The following is a 22732-nucleotide window of genomic DNA, read 5'->3' on the forward strand; positions in this document are numbered from 1 at the left end:
TTACACCGTCGAAACTGCAAACTCAGTAATTGACGTCTTTTAAAAAGGTACACAAACTGTAAACAGTATTACTCGATGTTTTTAACTATAATACAACCAAACAGAATGCCACATTCAATCTCCCTCAAATAGCATGCGCTGGGTGTCTTCGAATAATTTGGTTTCTCATACCTGACATGTTACATAAAAAATGCAGTTCTATTCTAACCGCAAGCGAGGTTTTGTGGATATGAATTCCTGGAATGATACTTCGGCTAAAGATTTTAGAACGACAAATATGTGTGAAAAACAAAAACAATTCAAAAAACCAGAGCAAGAACCTCGCTATTTTGGGTGCCCTTCATTTTGCCTTGCAGTGTTTTCTATTTAAGAAATGAGGAACAAAATTGTTGAAAAGTTGCAGGCTACCATCCTAGATTTTGTCGACCAATCACACGCCTGTATATCCGTATTTATACTAATGACAGTAAAGTTTGATCAGTTTATCAGCACCAGCTGTAAATAACCATGGCTGTCTAGGGTGAAATTTACAGTCTAGTATCCCTGCAATGCAGACAACTTCCAAGTAAGATCAAGAAGTATTTAGCATATAAGTAATTGTTCTCGAATGCATTGTCAGATAAGAATGTAATGGGCAATCATCAACCAACCACATACTCAGGGTTGGTTTATCAAATAACGACAATCGTGAGAACAGATTACATCTACATATTGCATAAAGATGAAAACAAAGGCCAACAAAATGCTTGGAAGGTTGGACTGATCATTCAGAGACTGTTTATTTTTCCTATGCTAATGAATCAATCATCTAGAACCAAAGCAGCCAGTATAACGAGTATCCATTTATCTGTAAACAAGACTGTGCCATTATTATAACATAAAAAGTACTATAGTTTGGATATTTTTATCCTCCTACCAAGTACTATCCTAAACTGATTTTATAGTTTTCAAATGCTTGACTTGTTTTTTTCCCTTTCTAGACAAGGCTATAACATTTAGGCTCCTCTGATCCTTCTATCCTGAACTGATTTGATAGTTAAAACACTGGACTCGTTTATTTTTTAAGTTGGTCTGATCTTTCAAAAAAAATTGGATCCCAAATTTATTAACATAAAGACTCACCTCTGCCATTTGAACTGGTATGACCACGAAGAATTTCCAAAGGAACAATAAGGGGATTTTGATTGAGATCAGAATAAACCATTCCATGAAAAACATATGCAGTGCAGTCATCTGAACATGAAGCAAATAATGGATATGTGCGGTGAAAGATGACATTGTTGATATCTTTTGGGTGACACCTGCAACAATAAAATTATTAAACCGTTGACCAATACAAAAAATAAACCATAGTTATTTTATGTCCTCTACGCCCTGTTAGTTTAGTTTTTTCAAATAATGAAATTTTGTAGCTATATATATGAAGTGGCCATGCTAACACAAAGGGAACTCATCATGTTATAATAAATTTAAAATTTCAAACGATATCCCAATTAAACAGGAAATTGTAATTTAAACATAATGAATGGGGGAGCTGTTATCATAATATAACATCAACATAATTTGACACATTCACTGGCATAGCTAATTTTCTAATCAGCTACCACACAAATTGGTAAAGGACATGGAAGGCTTTATAGCCCAATACTATATAATAAGTTGTGCGTTCACAAGCAGAGAACTACTCTGGCACAAAAAAAAGTAACGAGTTTGCATTCCTTCAATTAGCAGAAAAAAAAATACTTACTTAAGAATTTTATATGGTTTAGATGAAAGGTCCATGTCAAACCAACACATCTTGCCCTCTTTGCTACCCACAATTAAATTATCACCTGCATGGAATACATACGACAAACAATTATGATGAGTAACATTCTGCATTTTATGAGTAGAAGAGGAAGTGATTACAATATAATTCTATGACAACAATAATCATACCTCCAGGATGAACTGCAATAGACGAGGCTTCACGAAGCCCAGTATCAAGCTTTTTTATGACCTTAGTTTTTAATAAGTCATACACACGAACGTTCTTTTTCGTACAAACAAAGAAGATGGAACGGGATGGATGGAAGGTTGACCTAACAGCAAGTCCATGTAATTTGAAAGGAAGTTTTTGCGTAAGCTTCTTGGATAACTGGTGTATCAAAACTGCTCTGGACTCACGTAAAGAAATTGTCAAGGAAAAAACCAACCAACCCCTTAGTTTAATATATTTATATCCCTCTAAATTTCATATAATTCAGTCAGAAAACAATTCAGCTAAAAATTTGGTAATCAAGAACTGGTTCAATACGATTTGTTTTCAGTAAATTCCATAGGTAAAGAAACCACATTCTAAACACAGCCATTAATGATGCATGGCATGCAACAGGAGGAATAACACGACAAATAGCAGCTCAAGGCCAAAAGGTTATGTTTATTCTAATTGAAGTTAAAAGCCAGCCATGCCTAGTGCTGTGTTGAACAAAATAAGATTCCCTTGCCATCCAGATATGTTGCACTAATATTTGTGCAATGAAAGCACGTGCACATTTATTTGCATACACCCAACAATAACAAAAGTCAATAATATACCAAAAAATATAAAGGAAAAACAATCATCACCAGAGACATGTAGTGTTGAGCAATAAACCAATGAATAATTAGGTATGCATAAATTGATCAGAAGAAACACTTAAAAAGGATATCTGTTGGCATCACTGTTGAAAAGTAGTCACCTTTCTGGTGCCATTCTACAGCAGTAACTGATGGAATCTTACTTGACTTAGTCTTTCTTTTATATTTTTACCTTTCCTAGCTTAGCTCTTAAGGAGCATGGGTTATTATAAATATCCAACTCCTCTCTTGTAAAAGGACTTTTGAGATTAATGAGAATTAGGATTTCTGAAATAGAAACTATTCTCTCTTCAAGTCAGATTAGAGAGTCCAAAGACTTCCTCTAGTCACCTTCCAAGCACCCTTTCTATTTTTCATTTTCCATTTCCATGGTGCTCCATATTTCTCTCTCTTCCACGCTGCACCACACATCAGTCGCCACATATTCGGCTCCTTGAGCACGCGTCAGTGCTTACTTTCCCACACAGATCTGCATCATCAGAAGAATACTCCTTCGCTCAAGCCTTTTCTCACGTCTCCACCGTCAAAATCAGGTTATATTTCTCACTGATTTACCATTATAGTCTCAGATCTTCATTCCTTCTCATCAGTTCATCTTTTCCACCGATCATCTTCCTCAAACCTAGAGTTTCCTCCTCATTTTCCACTTTCCTTCAAATTCAAACGATCAAAACCATTGTTCTACTGTTTAAACTGTTTTCCACCGATTGATTTTCGATTTCTACCGTTTAATCGGTCCAAATCCAGTTTCCCCTCTTTTCTAGGGTTTCATTGTGTTCATTTTCCATATCCTTCGAGTCAGCTATTTTAGAGCTTCGTTTTCATCATTCCGCTGCATCGTTCATCGTCGGAGAAGCTTCGAGGAGGTCCGGTTCGTGTTCGCGCATCTTCAATCGATCTCTTCTCGGCGTTTGTCCATCAAGTGGTATCAGAGCTCAGGTTCGAGCACGCTTCAGAGGTAAGTATCTCGGTTCGTCTCTGTTCTGAGTTTTCTTCCATTATTGAGTTGTTTCGATTCTTCAGTTCTTGCGTTTGATTCGCGTCTCTGTTTTTGTTTCTAGTTATGTATCGGTTTGATTTTGACTCTGAGTATTTTGTGTTGTTTCTTTTCATTTCTGAGGTGTTCATTATTTGCCTTCATTGTCTTGAGTGTTCTGATTTGTTCTGTGCCTGGAGTCATTACTTTGAGTCTTAGTTCATTTTAATTCGGTGAATCTTCTTTGTTTGAGTCTTTTAATTTCTAAATCCATTTCTGTTTTGTCTATGTCATGTTACATTGTTTTAGTTGTCAATTAAATTCGAGTTTAACTAGCTGATGTTTGTGTTTTGTGATTCATTTGAGTTGCCTGCACTGAGTAAGTTCTGTTCACCATATATAAGCTATGACAATTAGATAAATGAGCTTGGTGGCAGATTTCAGTGGTAGAGATAATGAATCTCATGTTTTTGAATCTGTTTAATGATAGCTTTGCTTGGTTTCTGCCTAATCAATAACAAGTGCATACCAAGTGAGCAATGAAAGGCTCAGCCTAGCTCGGTTGCACATTGATTAATCAACAGATTTGTGATTTGGCCAGCTACACCGAACTGGTTTTTCTTTGAAGAGTCTGTGAGTCATTCATACTTGGTTTTAAATTCTTTGCCAAGTTCTGATTCAAATATTTTTTCCAGTATTGTCTTCGTTTCATTGGCATCTATTGAGGTATATGAATCTGCAGAATTGCATTAAAACTGTTTACAACAGTGATTGAACTTAGTTTGAACTTCTGAGTGTGTGATCCATAATGTGCATTCACTGTTTTCACTTTGTTATCAATTCTGCAATTGAGAATAAATTTTTGGTCACTCAAGGAAGCCTAAACCAGTGATATTGAAATTATAATTGTGGCTGAGAGTGATTAACCTCTTGTTTTTCCTTTAGATTTTTTTTTGAGTTGAACCATGTTCACTTTCCTTTGGCAAAAGTCTGATTAAGTTGCAAAACTGATTAGGTGATCTGTTGTGAATTGTGACTAAAAATAGCAAGTGCTAAACTGTTATCCAACTCAGATTTGGCTATCAAATTGAAAAAAAAAAAAAAAAAAAGAGCAAAGAGAATTGGTGCAATTCACATTATTGTTCACTGTTTCAGTAAACTATTTCTGCCAAAATCAAATCAGATATAACTTTCTTTAGTCATAACTGGTTCAACTTAAGTCCTTTTTATTGTTTTTAAAATCTGTTCTAGTTCTATTCCATAGGTTCTATTTGTTGTGCTTACTTTGATCAAAAGCTTTGTTTCTTGCTTGTCTTGGTTGATAACTCTGGTTTTGTCTCAGTGCACGTGTAAACTCTGATCTGCTGTTCTGTAATTGAGCTTTTGTTTGCTTTCATAATCTGATCTTGAGTCAGTTTCTCTGCTGTGTTGTCCTTATTTGTGGCTGTTCTGTTCTGGTTTCTGATTTTGACCTTAGCCTAGCCATTCTTGATTGAGAAGCTTGTTACACTCTGGTTTCTGGAATTTGAAAGAAGGTTTGTGTGCTTGGTAGCATTTTAGGTGGTGGTGGTCTGGAATACTCTCCAGTTGTGTACTGCCAAGGGAGAATTTCCCTTCCAAACCTTTCCATTTTGAGTGCTTTAAGCTTTAAGAGAGACTGATTTTTGTGAGTTTTGTGTGGCTGCATCTAAGAGCCAAATTTCTTGTTGAGAGTGTGTTCTTGTTTAAGTGCTGAAATAACTTCTGAACTTGCAATGTGCTGACCATTTAGTTGTGCAGATTTTGTTCTGATTAACACTGTTCAAAAGCAGTTTGCACATGTGGGAAGTCTAACACAAGAATACCTACAGTGGAGAAAAAGGAGCTTTGCTACCTTCATAAACTACACCAAGTTGAATAGGGAGTTTTTTTTTATTCTGTTGTGTAGTTTCGTGCTATATTGGTGCCTGATTAGAAATAGTTAACCATATTGGATTGAATATTCTGCTTGGATATCATATGGTTTAACTGTTCCTGAAAATTGAATTTGGTTTAGCAAGTTTGGACATTCATACATTAAGTGATAGTGCTGGTCTAGTATTATTGTTGGCTTAGCAGATTTAACGTAGGCAAACTATTTCTTTGATTCAATTCTGGCTCATAAATTGGATGTTGTAATTGTTGTTTGGAAGCTGCAATAATCCTTTAAGGGTTCAAAAACACCAATGCAGGGAGAAAGTTAAATTAGGGATGGGATTTGTTTTCTGTGTTGATAATAATCCAATCTGAACTGTGCTGTTATAAATACTAATTCTTTTGTTTCTCTGGGATCTTGGTGTATAGATAAACTGCAGCATTGAGTGGGATTTGGGAGTGCAGACCAGAACCTTCACTGATAGCACCTCAACAGAGTTTAGCTTAAGCAACCAGAAGCAAAAGCAATTCACGTGGGAGTGTTAAACTGAAGGGAGTTTCTTTCATCTTAAATTACTTCTGTTGTGGTTGAACTGTTCCTGTTATAGCCTGTATTGCTTAGCATTATTTGGAAGTTGATCTGGTATGGTAATTTTTGTACACTAGGATTAGCCAATCTGAATCTGACTCTGAATTGGAATTGATTCTGCATTGCATTGGATTGGTCAGGTTTTGATTAGTCTGGATGGTTGTTTAATCAGCTTTGATTTACACCTATTTGCATCTGGTTTAATATCCATTTCCATTTGTGCCTTGCTGAAATTTGGTGTGAAATTTTAGTGTGCAGAGCTGATCTGTTTGGTAGTTTAGTTGGAATTACATATTTGACATTGATTTGCATTGTGTTCTCTGCTGAACTAGTTGTGAATTTTCTGTGTAGTTTGGGAAAAGCCATACTGATTGTACTGTAGCATACTGTAAATTGTGCACTGAATCCTATAAGTTGACACCATTATTTGAGCAACAACAAAATCTCAGTGGAAAGCTTGTGCAGCCAAGAGAAAGGGAAGTTCTTACTGCCCTATATCCTCTTTTGCAATTTGTTTTAACTAAGTGAATACTCACAACAGTTTTGTGCATTTGGGATTATAGGATAAACCAGAAGCTAGAAAAGGGGACAAAGCTGGCCGAACCAGCAACAGGAGGAGTGTACATCTTTTTGGCACAAGGACTTGGCATCAAAGGTGGACTGTAGCTGAACCAGTACCTGACCGTGGCAGTGTACATGTTTTGTAATTTTTTGTCCCATTTAATGTGTAATAGGCTGATAGGCTAGCTTTCTTTTAGTTTCATTTTTGTGTGTAAAAGGGCCTTTTATAAAGTCCAAGTCTTTGGAAGAGTCCTTGATGCTCTTTCAAACTCTTGGCAACTTTTCTTGACTATTTTGATTTTCTTTAACATAGCTAGACAGGTGAATGTGTCTTGTTAGCCAAAGCTACAAGTTTCACCATAGGAGTAGACTTTAATATTGATTTGATTTGTGTTTCTCGTAGGGGTCATTAGAGTCCGCAGGTTTCTTTAGTGTTTTTGTTTCTTTGATTTTTATGTTCATGTTTAGGGATGATTAGGCTAAAAGGGATTAAACTCTAAGCCTTTTCACATTAGAGTCCGAGAGTCTAGTCTTTTATTTGTGCTTAATTGTTTGAGTTGTGTACTTTGTTTCTAAAGTTGATTTTAATTTAAGGGGTAATTAGTTAGTAGCCTAAGAGCAAGACTTGGTACTTAAGCAGCTCTTTAGCTCATCTCTCTTACCTGGGACTTGTCTAAGTGAAAGTTTTGAACCCTTTAGATTAAGAAAACTTTTAAAAACAAAGATGTCTTCTTATGGTTCATATAGGTCTTCTAGGTTAGATAAAGTTGATGAAATGTTTAAACAAGCTAGGAATCTTCCATCATTTGGTAAAGACATAGGTGCATTAACATACCTAGCTTGGGAAAAAGAAATTGATAAAATAAATCCTTGGTTTTATGAAGAGAGTGAATATTATCTCCTTAGCATATATCTCTCTAAGTTAGAAGAAAATGCAAGTGAGTGGTGGGATGAAAGACAATATCATGTTAGGAAAGGTAGGAAGTCTTCCATACGTGATTGGCATGATTTAAAAGCTTGCATGAGAAGAAAGTTTGTGCCTTCAAGCATTAAAAGAAACCTAGAATTAATTAGGGATTGCATTGATGATGGAAAACTATTTCTTGAGAGTTTAAAGGATCATGGGTTTCTTCGTAGAGAATTAGAATTTGGGGCAAGACTAAAGGAGATCAAGGATAAGAAAAGAGAAAGAGAGATTGAGAGGAAAGAAAAGGAAGAAAGGAAGAAAGGAAAGAAGAAGAGAAGAGAGAGAGAAGAAATAGAGAAAAGAGAAGAGAGAAGAAGAGAGGAATTAAGAAGAGAAGAGAGAAAAGAAGAAGAAAAGAAAGGAAGGCAAGAAAAAGAGAAGAAAGAAAAGGAGAAATTGTTACTGATGACAAATCCTATTCTTATTCTTTCAAAGACGGTGGAACCTAAAAGGGAAGGTTTCCAAATCTTTACTTCTTTTCCAATAATTGATAACTTTTCAATTTTTGACTTTTCTTTCAAACCAATTGTCATGAAAACATTTTCAGAATATGACAATTCAAATCTTGAGTTATTCTTATCTTTAAGAAAACAATTAACTCAAACAATTAACTCAAGATAAAATTGAATTTGGACTTCTAAAATTTTCGAAGATTACTAATCAAAGTATTAGAAGTTCTCATTCTCTTGTTTTTAAAGAAAAATTCTTTCTTGGATTGATATTAACCGAAGATATATTTGATGTGTATTGCAGATTCCTGTTTGATCCAGGAGGAAGAAAACTAGATCTAAAAGAATAAGGCCACTCCAAGATGGTCATGCTCCCAAAGATTGTGTGGAGCTTATTCATAAGGCGATTGCTAGATTTGAGGACAAATCTTTTCTTAAGAGGGAGGGCATGATGGAATCCTACTTGACTTAGTCTTTCTTTTGTATTTTTACCTTTTCTAGCTTAGCTCTTAAGGAGCATGGGTTATTATAAATACCCAACTCCTCTCTTGTAAAAAGACTTTTGAGATTAATGAGAATTAGGATTTCTGAAATAGAAACTATTTTCTCTTGAAAGTCAGGCTAGAGAGTCCAAAGACTTCCTCTAGCCACCTTCCAAGCACCCATTTTCCATTTCCATGGTGCTCCATATTTCTCTCTCTTCCACGCTGCACCACATATCAGTCGCCACATATTCGGCTCTTTGAGCACGCGTCAGTGCTTACTTTCCCACACAGATCTGCATCATCAGAAGAATACTCCTTCGCTCAAGCCTTTTCTCACTGATTTACCATTATAGTCTCAGATCTTCATTCCTTCTCATCAGTTCATCTTTTCCACCGATCATCTTCCTCAAACCTAGAGTTTCCTCCTCATTTTCCACTTTCCTTCAAATTCAAACGATCAAAACCATTGTTCTACTGTTTAAACTGTTTTCCACCGATTGATTTTCGATTTCTACCGTTTAATCGGTCCAAATCCAGTTTCCCCTATTTTCTAGGGTTTCATTGTGTTCATTTTCCATATCCTTCGAGTCAGCTATTTTAGAGTTTCGTTTTCATCATTCCGCTGCATCGTTCATCGTCGGAGAAGCTTCGAGGAGGTCCGGTTCGTGTTCGCGCATCTTCAATCGATCTCTTCTCAGCGTTTGTCCATCAGTAACTGTTTGCAAAAACAAATCTACAAATGTTTAATTGAACAACTACAGAAATTCAATCAACAAGTGAACCAAGATGGAAATGGAAACAAATGTGAAAACACCTTGAAGTGCCTTAACCTTAAACCCATATGTTTGTCATCTTTAAGCCAGCTTACACTAGGTGCTTTATCACCTGCAAACTCGGGCATGATTAGAAAAAAAAAACAAAACCACGATTCTGGGACATAAAATCTCATAAGCATTGATATAAATAACAAATCAACATTCACCCAAGTGACCAGTTAGGTTTAAACTTTAAGCCGATCCCCCTTCCAATAAAAAGCTCAGTTGGGGTTCATAGGCCAACTTGAGAGTTTGGGTCTCTTGGAGCCTTCTATTGAATGTTTAGATCAAAACCAAAGTGACAAAAGCACTGACTAGAGTCATCTGATGCTGTTGAAGAGTCAATCCAGAGAAGCTCCTTAATCTGGTTCTGCAATTCTTCATCCCCCAAACCAGTGTTCAGTAGAAGTACATCTTGTCCCCTAAAACCAAAGATTTACCATTGATTTATTTTCACAATCAAACCATATATAAACATTAAGAATTTTATAGAACAAAAGGTATATGACTCTTAATAGCCAATAAAATCAGACTTACGCAGAAACAGCTAGAATATGCATATCAGGCAGAGGATTCTAGGAAACACAGCTGACAGCTTCACCAACTTCCCACCGCCTAAGACATCTGCCAGTTTCAACCTCCCAGACACGGACAGTTCCATCACTTGAACCTGAGCAGATAGCAGAAAAGTTAGAGACCCATCTCCATCCTTCCTAAATTGAAACAGCAATATATGTCATCAATATTCATACCTGAAGCCATCCATTGCCCTGAAGCTTCAATGGAAATTGATGTAACAGCATCTTCATGGCCTTTATACTCAATATACCATGTTATGGGATAAGGCTTAAGCTCCTTTCGACTCGGAAGCTTTGGCTTTAAAGATTCAGGATCAATATTAAGCTAGAACACAGAAAGAAAAGAAAAAGTGAACAAATTATACCAATTATAGTATACACACATTCGCACCAAAAATCAAATCAGTAAACTAGTTCTCTGACAGATATTTCACTCACGCGCTTTTTCCGAACTCGAGGGCACAAGTACAGAACCAAACAACGTTCAAAGGATTCCTTCATAGCATTCTCATATGAAGGGATGCTCCTCATAGACGTAAACCTGACCAAGTAACATTTATTAGCCCGACACTACAGAAAGAAGGGAGTAAAAACGTTTGCCCTGAAACAAAGTACCTTTTTGGAATAAACTTAGGACGGTCTTCCTCAAACATCAATTGATAAGAATTTATCTCCTCTTGAGTTGGAATGTACTCTAAAGGAGGATTATAAGATTCATCATGGCCTACAAAATGAAATTATGTTATTAATCACCAAGGTACACCAAAATCAGAAGCAAAAACAAATATTATCTATTAGTAGATTTTGGCTCTCCAAAATGTAAGTCGCGGTTAATACCAGGTAATTTCTGCTTAGGGGCAGGAATGTAAGCCAAATGATTTGATTTTTCTGTCGAACCAGAATCATCTCCCCACAAGAGATATGGACCATCTTCCTCTTTTGGTTTGTCAAAAGTAATTGTTCCCTTGCTCTAACATATTGTACAACCTGTAGAATCACGGAAGTTTAAAAGTGATAAGAAAAATCAATTTGTTTCCAATGTCCTCCTGAACATCTCCACATTAGTAAACAAAGGAATGGTTACCTTTTTAGCTTCCCACTTTGAAGGAATAAACCTCCTTTTTGGTTCAGGAGCATTAGACAATGGATGCTTGGCATCTTCCCATTTATACCAGTCAACATAATCCTGAATATTACATAGGAGAGATGAAATTTAGGAAGAAAACTATGCACACTAATTATATTTAAAATTGTACTCAAAATCCCTAAAAATTAAAATAAGATGGAAACTAAACACATACCGGATAAGGATCAAAGTCAGAATGTGGTGCCTGGTTCTTGAGCAGTCTACGGACAAGTTTGATTTCATCTTTTGTCAGCTCAACTACCTCATCATTGTACTCATCATAGATTTTCCGCCTTCAATGTTTAAGAATGTAGACAGATTAAATATGTTTCTAGAAGGACAGTAACATTAACAAACTATAAAATAATATTCCCCCACAGATGTACGTGCTATACTTATAACAAGAGAAAAGGAAACCAATAAGAAATAATTTCATAATAGGACTCGTGCAAAAACAAGCTATTTTGCCCTTGTAACCCAACCACAAAATACCATGGTCATACTTATCTTGTAATCCATGGCTGATGGAAAAGTTCAAAACCAAGTGGCTAATATATAAAAGATGAAAAAATTAAACCCATAAATTTCAAGTTCTTAGACTATATGTCCTGGTATTTCCATCAGAACATGTAGGATTCTACCAATTTTTCCACTATTAGACTTTGGTAGACATATTTAGTGTGCATTTGGTTGAACCCATTTTGAATAAATGATTGACTATTTTCCCCAGCTTCCTATAATAGTTCTTCACTGTTTATTTATTGAAAATTACCCAATTTACCTTCTTTAATGTATTGTAATCTGTTCTGCTTAGGGGCATAGGGTTTAAAAAATAACAATGCTAATTCAAAATTTAGGCCTCAACATAATAGAAAGGATACCAAATGTAACGTCTCAAAGAAAATATTATATACATCGAGGAACATACTCTCTGTGTGTACTGAGTAGATGGATGTAAAGTTGAGTGTTGGTGTTTACAAGCATTATGAGAAGAAAAGAATACAATAATGGAAATTGAAATGAAGGAAATAAGTAGCACATGAGGAATGAAACTAACCAACTCTTAGAATCGTCAACGTTTGCAAGAAATGAATCTAACTTGTCTTGCTTTTCCTTTTTCTTGATCTTCTTGCCCTTTATGTCGTATCCAATATGATACCACTTCAAAGGTACATCTCCGATAGTGTTTCGAGGAGCCACCTATAAAAGGAACACAAATGGCGTAAGCATAACACAGCTTCTTAGAATGAGGCAAAATCCAATACGTGAGCCTGTTTCAGAAGACAATGACAGTGATCACCTCATCCTCGGAGGAGTCACTCTCAGCTCCTGGCTAATGGAGGTCAGAGCTCTCATTTCCACTGCCTTCACCATTGATAATGTCCTGCAACGATTTCTTCAACTCGTTACTTATGGTAACAAAAGCAACAACGCGGCCTTCTCGCTAAAGATGCCATGTTATTAAGAACAGAAGGCAGTTTACCTCGTCTACAGAAGATTCAGTTCCTTCGGCTTCTAAATCGCCGGACCTACCATTCTCAGGGGAACCTTCTTCGAACTCTGATTCAGCTTGCGAATCCAGGGAGATAGAAGATTCGTCATCATCTACAGAAGAGTCCTACAAACAGAATACACAAGTACACTTCTAGCATTAGTATATAGTCACAGTTACAAAAAGTTATATGAAGTCATAATTCCTTGAGAATAGCACCTCGTAGTCAGAGTCAGAATCGGATACTGATGGCGAAGGAACCTTATCAGAAGGCAATGGAGCTTCTTCTTCGTGGACGTCGTTTTTCGGCATCGTCTTCTTCTTCCCCTTCATTTTCAAAGTTAGGGCGCGTTAGGGTTTTGTTTGAGGAGGGAAAGGGTTTTACGAGTCGTTACTCAGTCAGCCGCAATTTGATTTCCCACGCCTTTGCTTTTTTGTTAGGCCCAATCTTCATAAAACTCTGCCTTTAGAAAATAAAATTGTACCCTAAGCAATATAGGAATCATAGTATGATTTTTTTTAAGCAAATCAAATTATATATCCGCACTTTAAAATGTAAAAATATATATATAAATCTTAAATTACATAATTTTGTTGATTTAGTTTTAATTATTTGTTGTAAGGTTTAATGTTAACATCTTAATAACGTTAAGTTTTATGAAATTATATAATTCTTCATTTTTTCCTTTTTTTTTACATTTTTAATGTATATATTTAATATTCTTATTTTATTTTTAAATTATGTTTTAAATTTATAATGAAATATATAAATAGTTTTATCTTATATTCTTATTTTACCTTTAATTATGTTTTAAATAAAACAGTAGATAATTTTTAACATTGATGAAGGGTGCCTTTTACTTCCTTTTTTTATGTAATTCTGTTTACTTTTATTTTTGAAGTAATTGATTTTTAAATTAAATAAATACTCGTGATAAAAAAATTATTTACACCACAAAGAAACAAAAAACAACTCACTCTTTTTTATCAAAAATATTTATAATTCAATAATATTTGTATTTGAATCATTATTATAATAATAATTCTTTTATTATAAAAAATAGACACGTACACATGTATTTCTAATCTATAAAAGACATACGTGTTTAATATTTTGTTAAACTTCTAATTACAATTTAAAATAAAAAATATATATCTAAATAGTAAAAAGTGGTTACCTTTTTTAATAATGTAACTACAATTATTAATTTATTTTCATATATATATATTGAGATAGAAATAAGAAAAACAAAGACAGACTTAGTTATCTCGTATTTATTTATTTATTTCGTTTTTTATTTTATTATTTCATTTTTATAATTATTTTTTATTTAATAAATTATTAATGATCAACTTAATTTAAAGTATTAATTATTTTTAATACTAAGATTTCATTTTTAATTTTAACCTTTTATGGTTTTTAATTACTTTATCCATAATAAAATTAAATTTAGAAAAAAATATATTTTAGTTTTATGTCTTAAAAATAGTATTTAAAAAAAACATTATAGATATATTGGGAATATAAATTATTTATACTATCATATAGAGAACTGTCATGTAATAATTTTTTTTTGCAAAAACAATGTCAATAAAAAAGTTGTATTTATCATTTTTATATTTAATTATTATATAAATATTTTTATTGTTGAATATTTCTCATATTTTTATTATGTAAAAATTAAAATAATGTTGTATAATACAAAAAATTAACATAAATCATATATATATATATATATATATATATATATATATATAATTTTGTATAAGTGTGTAAATATTTTAATTAAATAAGTCTAACCATATATATTGTTTGTTTGTTAATGTATTGATTAAACAAATTATAGTAAACATAAAAAAATACACTGTGCTTTTTATCCAATAGTTAGATGAATATGATGAAACACATTAAAAAACTCATTTCATGCATTCATTAAACTATTATAACAAAATTATTATATAAATTTGAAAACATAATTGATTAAACGAACAAAGTAAGTTTAGCAATACATTTTATATAAATAAGTCTTTTACACATTTAGGACAACTTTAATCATATATATTAAAAAAATATTTTGACACACAAATTAAACAAATATATTACATAGACAAACAATATAAAATCTTACAAATTAAAATAAAACAAGGATTTAAAATTATAAATCATCCATAAGCAAGTTTATTATTATATTAAATAATATTTTAACAACATTTATTATCAATATTAAATATTAAGAATTCAAGTATTTAAAATAGTTTGGAGAGCCTATCATAATAATATTTAAAATATATTATTTTTTGTCTAAGAAGTATATTAATTTATTCAGTTCATTAACTATTTCCTTTTGTTTTTCATTTCATTTGTGTAATTTATAAAAGTTATTTCATAAGTGTTTATGATTTGTTATCATCGCTCAAAATAAAGGTTTGTAAATATATTTGATCTAAGGTTAAACTTATAATATTGTATAATATTAATTTAGTTACGTTATTTTATATTTATATTAGTATATTAATTTATATATGTATGGAGTTTTTTTAAGCTTTAGGCGGCCTTCGCCCAATTATCTTTTATTTTTAAAAAATTAATATATAAATAAAATAATCCTTTTTTTTAACTTTAATGTATTTAGTCCCTTCAAGTATATTTATAAAAGAAAATTTTGTCAACCCAACTATAATACATATATATATATATATATATATAAAATATCAAATAGTTTTAAATTAATATAAATTTGTATAAAAACAATTAAAAATAAATGGGCTGAATTAAAATTACTAAAGAAGTAACAAAACCTGGATTATATATTTCATACGTACGTTATTGCTTAAAGTTTTAATTAATTAATCAAAGAAAAATATTATTTTATTTAATTCTATATAGAATACTTAATCAAAGCGGGTGCATTGCGTGACACTATCAAGTGACTTACATATCCCTTACTAACCCATTGAAGGAGGTTCAGTCTCAAAGATTTCAAGAAAGAGATTCCTAAAACCCTAATCTTCCAAAACCCTACCATCTCTCATGGCGTCGTCGTTAATTCGCCTCCGCCGAACCCTCAGAGCACTATCCGGCGTCACCCAGTCCGTTTCCGCCACGCATGCGCCATCGTTTTCCGCCCCTATCAGGTGCGCCGTTTCATGGAATTGCCACTCTCTGAAGGGGGTGGTTCAGTCCCGTTCTTTCAGATCATCTTCAACTTCTCTCCTCTCTGTTAGATCCTCGCAGAGCAACATCCCCGAAGAGATAGGTCCCGATACCATTCTCTTCGAGGGCTGCGACTACAACCATTGGCTCTTCGTCATGGACTTCCCCAGGGACAACAAACCCCCTCCCGAAGAAATGGTTCGTGTTTACGAGGAAACTTGTGCCAAAGGCCTCAACATCAGGTTTCTCCCGTCATGTCTTGTACCACTCTTCCTATCACAATGTTTTGATTATTGTCCTCGTCCTCATAGTCCTGAAACAGGTTATATTGTGAAAAAATATCGAGGAGGGCCAGTAACACACTCTATTATTAACCTAAATTTATTGATAACCACGAAATCATGAGTGAAGTTCGTTGATTAAAAATTAGAAGCCCCATGACATGCTGTGGTTTTTAATTCATTTTTAGTTGAGAGCGTGTTGGATACTGTGTGGATCTGTTCGTAGTGGTCTTTACTTAAATATGTGTTTTTTTAGTGTGGAAGAAGCGAAGCAGAAGATATATGCGTGCAGCACAACAACTTACATAGGCTTTCAGGCAGTCATGACCGAAGAAGAGTCTAAAAAATTTGAAGGTATTTGTTCCCGTTTCCCACTCTCGAATTCCATCTTACTGTCGAGAAGATAGAATTTTATGTTTGATTTGTTGCATCTGAACAGGTCTTCCTGGAGTCATCTTTGTGCTACCCGATTCCTATATTGATCCAGTGAACAAGCAGTACGGGGGTATGATTCTTTTTTTTCTTTTCAGAAGATCTCTCCATGCTTAAGAAGTTGATTGGATGTCTTCATTTCTTGTTCAATTTCAGTATTAATTGTATCATGTGACTTCAATAGTTTGCTACCCTTTTTGATTGCAACGCATGTTTTCGTGGTTGATAAATAGGAGATCAGTACATTAATGGAACCATTATCCCCCGACCTCCACCAGTACAGTATGGGAGAAATCAGGGAAGACGAGACCGGAATAGGAGTCCTGGTCAGTACAACCGACAAGAGAATCCAGTGACAAGCTCCCAAGGGAATCCCTCTTACGGTGCTCAGGAGTCCATGCCAAGGGATGGAAGAAACTATGCGCCTCCACAAAATTATCCACCCCCACAGAACTATGGTCAAGCATCACCACAGCAGTATCCGCCTCGATAGAACTATGGCCAAGCATCACAAAACTATCCACCCCAACAGAACTTTGGCTAAGCATCACAAAACTATCCACCCCAACAGAACTTTGGCCAAGCATCACAAAACTATCCATCCCAACAGAACTTTGGCCCAGCATCACAAAGTTATCCACCCCAACAGAATTATGGCCAAGCATCTCAGAATTATTCACCAGAACAGAAATATGGTCAGACATCACAGAACTATCCTCCCCAACAAAGTTATGGCCAAGCATCTCAGAATTATCCACCACAACAGAAATATGGCCAGACATCACAAAACTATCCTCCCCAACAAAATCATGGCCAAGCATCACCCAATTTACCCCCACAACAGAACTATGGTCAGGCATCACCTGATTTTCCACCCCAACAGAACTATAGTCAGGGGTTGCAAAATTATCCACCCCAACAGAACTATGATCTGGCATCGCAAAATTATACCCCCAACTGACCTTTGATCAAGCACCGCAGAATTATCCACAATATGCTCAGCAGCAGGGCTTTGGACCTCCAGGAGGACAAGGGGAAAGGAGTTATATGCCACAGCAGAACATTGGACGACCGGGACAAGGAGAAAGAAGAGATCCTGTGCCTAGGCATGGTACTTCAGATGTCAGGGGTGACACTTTTGTACCGTCATATACGATGAATTTCAAGCCAACATACATGGAGGAATTTGAACAGGCTAAGCAGTAAACTCATCTTGCCAAAGAACGGACAGGGTCTCAACATCCACCTTCTGGCCCAGACAATTTTACCGGACAGGTATTCTACTTACCCAAAATTGAGTATATTCAAGTTTCTGTTTATTGGTCAAATTAGTCAGAATAGAGATAAAAATTGATGCTAATATTTAGTTCAAAAAATTTTCTTGCGGGAAACTGTATTCATTGAGGCTAGATCTTACGTATTCTTTTCTGTTGGAAAAATTATCAACTTTGTCTCGATCAATACTAAAGGTGACTTGTTTTTGTATTTTTCTTTTTTCTTTTCTGCAGAGAAGATATTGAGAGTAGTCTGAGGCATGTGGGCGGCTTGTATTAAAGTACTAATCACATTCTAAGCTGATTTGCATGTCCTTTCCCTTGGTGGAATATTGATTCATTGAGCTGTGCGTGTGTATCGATTAATTTAGTTCATGCACTGTTGTGACAAAGTTGAATGTGGTATGTAAGTTAGTACTGGCTACCTTGTTTTTTTGAACATGGTTGAACTGTGAATTTCACGTGGTGCTTTGCTCTCTTACTCCTCTTTCCGTTCTCGTTGTGACGAATGGAACAAAAAATAATTGTGAATTTGCTGTTTCATGTGGCAAATTGGTCAGTTTCCATGGCCAGCCTAGTGCATAGCTCACAGCCAGCAGCCATGTCTCTTACTCTTTTGGCATATATTAAGTTTTGGAAGATCTACTTCTTCAAATGATAGTAGTTAGTGAGAAGTGCTGTTGAAGTCAATAAGAAAAGGATCAGGTAAAAGGGTTCTTGTGCTAGTGACCGAGAATTTCGTAGGCATAACAACATTTTCGAAATGTCCATGGCTTATGTTAACCGTAAATGTTGAGGTTCCCATGGAAAATCAGTCTTTTATTATAAGTTGAAATGACATGGATATATGAACTCTCACCACGTACAATCCTGTAGCCTAAAACTTCTTTACACGAAGAACAATAAATATTATATTTTAAATCAATTTTAGTAACACAAATCACTCTTTCAATGAATAATAAATGTTTTATTGAAGATTAAGAAAATCGATTAATTGACAAAAAAGTATTGAGACTGTTGGTAACACACTCGATATGGTTTTACCAAAACATAAAAATTTGGCTGCAACATTATGAAAAGGTAGGGGTAGTAGTATATTTTCTTAATCGGCAAAGGAATTTTATTTACAAGGTACTAGTTATATCACACCAAATATAAACAAAAATCCTTCTGAAGATTAATGCCATTGGTATCACAAAGGTCTTGAGTGATTGTTCGGCTGAGAAACTTGATGAAACTTATACATAATCGTATATTAGACAGTGTAAAAGATATATCCAAACACATGAAACAAAGTAATATAGTTTCAGTCCAAAAGATAAATATAATTTCATCAAAAGTTATTTCTTTCAAAAAATCAATAATGTCAGAACGATTATCCTCCAGCACAGAGATCGAAAATATGTAACATAAGTATAGATATTTAATGAAAACATAAACGAAATAAAATACAAAAACAAAAGTATGTAACATAAGTATAGATATTTAATAAAAACGTAAAAAAAAAAAAAAAAAATATAAACAGCAAAATAAATAAAAATAAAAACATAAAAATAAATAAAAATAAAAACATAAAAATAAATAAAAATAAAAACATAAAAATAAAAACATAAACAATAAATAAAAACAAAAACATAAACAATAAATAAAAATAAAACTCTGGTTGAGGACGAGCGTCCTCGGCTAAAATACTTTGCCTGTGCGTTCGTTACTGAACGGTCCTTGACCGTTCGGTTTTCTTGATGAAAATAGTTGAAGTGGGATTCCTTCATTTGGTTAGATCCCTTGTTGAGGACGAGCGTCCTCATCATTAAAATGCTATGCTTGAGCGTTCGGCCAAGCACTGTTTGTATCTGAGTATTCTTTGATAAATTTCTATTCTTTAAATCCTATAATATTTGACGCTCGTTACTGAAACGGTCACTGACCGTTCGGTTTTCTTGGTGAACAAAATGGAAATGGGATTCTATCATCCGGATGGAATCCTAGTTGAGGACGAGCGTCCTCCTGTTAAAATACTTCGCTTGAGCGTTCGGCCAAGAACTGTGCATCTGGTACTTTTGATACACACCTAACGTTCGTACTTTTGACGATAGGTCTCCAATCTAACGTTTGCCCAGAATAGCGTTCGGTCTCACAACAGCGCTCGTCCAAAAGGGTGTTCGGCTTATACTGAACGCTCGTCCTAATGGTGCTCTGTTTTGAACTGAGCGTTCGTCCTAAATGAGACTCGGTCTCATACCGAGCGTTCGCTCTAAATGGTGTTCGGCCTTGTTCTGAACGCTCGATCAAATGAGGCTCGGTCTTATGCTGAGCGTTCGTCCTGAATGACGCTCGGTATTATTTTGTGCGCTCGTACTCTTCTCCTTCAAAGTAGCGTCCGTCCAATTAACAGTACCTTACTCGACCATTCCGGAAGGTAACTGTTTCTCTGCCGTTCGTACTCTGATACGAACGAGCGTCTTTTGGGTCTCATTTACAGCGTTCGTCCTCGGTCTTTGGGGACAGAACGTTCGGTCTTGGTGGTTTTCTTATGAATGGTGAAAATGATTATGTATTAATGAATAGTACATGATGAACAGTAAATGATGAACACAGAACTAACCTTCTCTATGTTTTCTTCATTTAGTTCAAGACCAGTTTCTTCATCAGCTATCGGTTCAACCGCCACTATTTCAGGGATCTTCTCCATCAGTCGACGCTCAATGCCCAATTTCATTGTTGTAACAGAGCTTGGACACGAACCACATGCTCCCTGTAGCTTCAACCGCACAACATTGCCATCAATTTCATGTAAAGCCACATTTCCACCATCTGCAATGAGATACGGTCGAATTTCATCCAATACACTTTCTACATTTTCAGCAGTTAATGGCAGTTCCACAGCTGGATTCGGAGTAGCAACACACTTTACAGCTGGATTCTTTTTCTGCTATTGTAATCAAACTATAGATTAATTTATTTGTTATGGTTATCACTAAGTATTAAATCGTATGTTTTGTCTGGACTCCTGTTTTCCATTAATTAGGTTTTCGATCAAACTAATAAGCATGCACAAAATCCCGAATATGGTGTCGCCATTAACGCATCATGAACGCCTTAGTAAAGGTACGGAGATGGTTGATTTTTCCTATTTTGTTAGAAATGAAAGCTATTTTATCAGTTGCATATCATGTTTTCCAATGCTCCAACCTAATTCTCCTTGATTATTGGAGATTTCGCAGGTCTGGCCAACTTTAGGGAAACTGAAAGTTGAAACAGTTTTGTATTGAATAAAAAGGAAAAATGGTTTCCCCTCTAAAAGGAGTCAATGCATTATAGTAACAATTTTTTATCTCCCCTTTACTTCATTCATCCCCTATTAGTATTTAATCAACCCATCTAATCAACTAACTAACCAATGATATTCTAATCATGTTAATGAATTCTTTATATCCTAACACATTACTTCTATTTTAATCGCGTTTTGATCAGACTACTACTGAGAAATGTTATACTGCATCGTAATTAAGTTACACCTTTTTCCTTCCTATTACTCGATTCTAAAATTAATCCCCATCTACGCACACTAATACGCCTTGTTATGTAGTAAGGATATTTATGTAATAACATAAATATCTTAGATATTTTAGACAGTTAAAACCACTAACCACATTTTTAGGTAAGGTGGTTATTTTTATTTTTGCTTATAAATACAGTGACAGGACCAAAGTCCAGGTACGTTCTCTTTATGCTCTAGAGATCCTGAATAATATTTCAGAGCAGTATCCAATTACTCTCTTCTGAGCTTCAGCTCCATAACTCATACCTGACTTGAGCGTCGGAGTATCTTTGCAGGTACCTCCCCTCCTTTGGCGAATATGAAGAACAACAATTGAAGAACAGCAAGCAACCCAGACAGCCAAGAACAGTAAAGACACGCAGGAAAATGTACACCGAAACATTTTGGCGCCCACCGTGGGGCCGAGTGTCATCTCACAAAAACCGCAAGAGGAGCACCCGGCCTCGAGGAATCACTTTTTCGAAAAGAGCTACTCCATCAAATCGATGCATCACTGCCAAGATTCTCCTCCGCGAGCCATTCACGCCACCACGAGCACCTCTGCGAAATCGTGCCAGTGAGCAAACAAGCGAAATCACACCCCTTTGCGGGTCAGATCCGGCGCAAGAACATTCTTAAACTCATCATTCACCTCCCTCAACAATGGTGGACAAATGAGAAAAACTCTGTAAAACCTAACCAGGATCGTTTCTCAGAAAGCGAAAGTGAAAACCTAAATCCCCAAATTGAGCTCAGGTTCTCACTCTTCGTCTTCAAAGGCAACATCTTTTCTGAAAACTGCACCCAACGTGTACCAAAGACAGTAGCCTCTCAGCTTCGTGGAATCTGCTTTGTACTCTGCGGGTTTCAAACTAGGATTCGGCTTTCGATTCCTGCACCCCCAAATCGGGTTCGCCCATCACCCTCCGTCGCGCCACCAGACGCTATATTGTCCCCAGGATTCACCAACGTGAGCCATTGACGCCACCGTCATCGCCAGACCGAATGGAGCCTCCGGCGAGTTTCTCTCCTTCTTCCACCACCACTGACGTCGTCTTTATCAGGATACCATTCCCAGACCAGCACCAATTGCCACGACAATTGGCTCGGTGTCTTCTACGACCATGACTCTCGCTACACCGGCGAAATCATCCTCCACCGCCGCCTCGACTCAGACAAGCGCCGCCTTCACCAGCGGCAACACTTGCATCTCCAATTTGCGCTGTCTCCAACACTTCTTCCCAACCTAAATACTCACCGCCAAACAAGGCCACCACAAATCCGCCAGTCCATCCCAAGCCTGGGGACTCCATGATCTTCGATCACCTTGGATCGCGGCTTCCATCGACAACAAACTCATAATCGGCCGTTCCGCAGTGTGGCTAATTCTAGGGTTTTTTGGGGCAGAAAGAATTTTACAGAGCGGCGGGAAGGAGACGGTTGTCACCCAGGGTAAACCCTTTCGGTGCCTGGTCAGACCCATTCTCCACGTCTTCCGCA

General features: G+C 35.6%; 1 protein-coding gene, 1 long non-coding RNA gene and 1 pseudogene across 3 annotated transcripts; 2 read left to right on the plus strand and 1 right to left on the minus strand.

Annotated features, from left to right (window-relative positions):
- LOC148191267 (ribosome biogenesis protein BOP1 homolog) lies at nt 1-12892 on the minus strand (annotated as a pseudogene). Its single transcript, XR_015782904.1, has 18 exons — nt 12770-12892; nt 12542-12676; nt 12359-12442; nt 12116-12258; nt 11234-11351; nt 11017-11118; nt 10770-10919; nt 10548-10656; nt 10371-10473; nt 10107-10257; nt 9892-10024; nt 9670-9776; nt 9354-9424; nt 2691-2757; nt 1939-2166; nt 1748-1832; nt 1123-1301; nt 1-543 (listed from the first exon to the last, which is right to left on the minus strand). The product of XR_015782904.1 is annotated as a ribosome biogenesis protein BOP1 homolog (transcript).
- On the plus strand, nt 2697-7069 carry LOC148191268 (uncharacterized). Its single transcript, XR_015782905.1, has 2 exons — nt 2697-3577; nt 5918-7069. It is a non-coding gene; the product is annotated as an uncharacterized LOC148191268 (long non-coding RNA).
- Nucleotides 12893-15472: 2580 nt separating the features above from the next.
- LOC148191269 (multiple organellar RNA editing factor 1, mitochondrial-like) lies at nt 15473-18172 on the plus strand. The gene is made up of 5 exons (XM_088101686.1): nt 15473-15946; nt 16242-16339; nt 16425-16490; nt 16651-17692; nt 17926-18172. The coding sequence occupies exons 1-4, from the start codon at nt 15582-15584 to the stop codon at nt 16908-16910; spliced, it is 789 nt and encodes a 262-aa protein (XP_087957812.1). The 5' UTR covers nt 15473-15581; the 3' UTR covers nt 16911-17692; nt 17926-18172.
- The last annotated feature ends 4560 nt before the right edge of the window (nt 18173-22732 follow it).

Source organism: Vigna umbellata, chromosome 11 (genome assembly GCF_029865625.1).
Source record: "Vigna umbellata cultivar VRB3 chromosome 11, Vumbellata_1.0, whole genome shotgun sequence".
Taxonomy (NCBI): Eukaryota; Viridiplantae; Streptophyta; class Magnoliopsida; order Fabales; family Fabaceae; genus Vigna; species Vigna umbellata.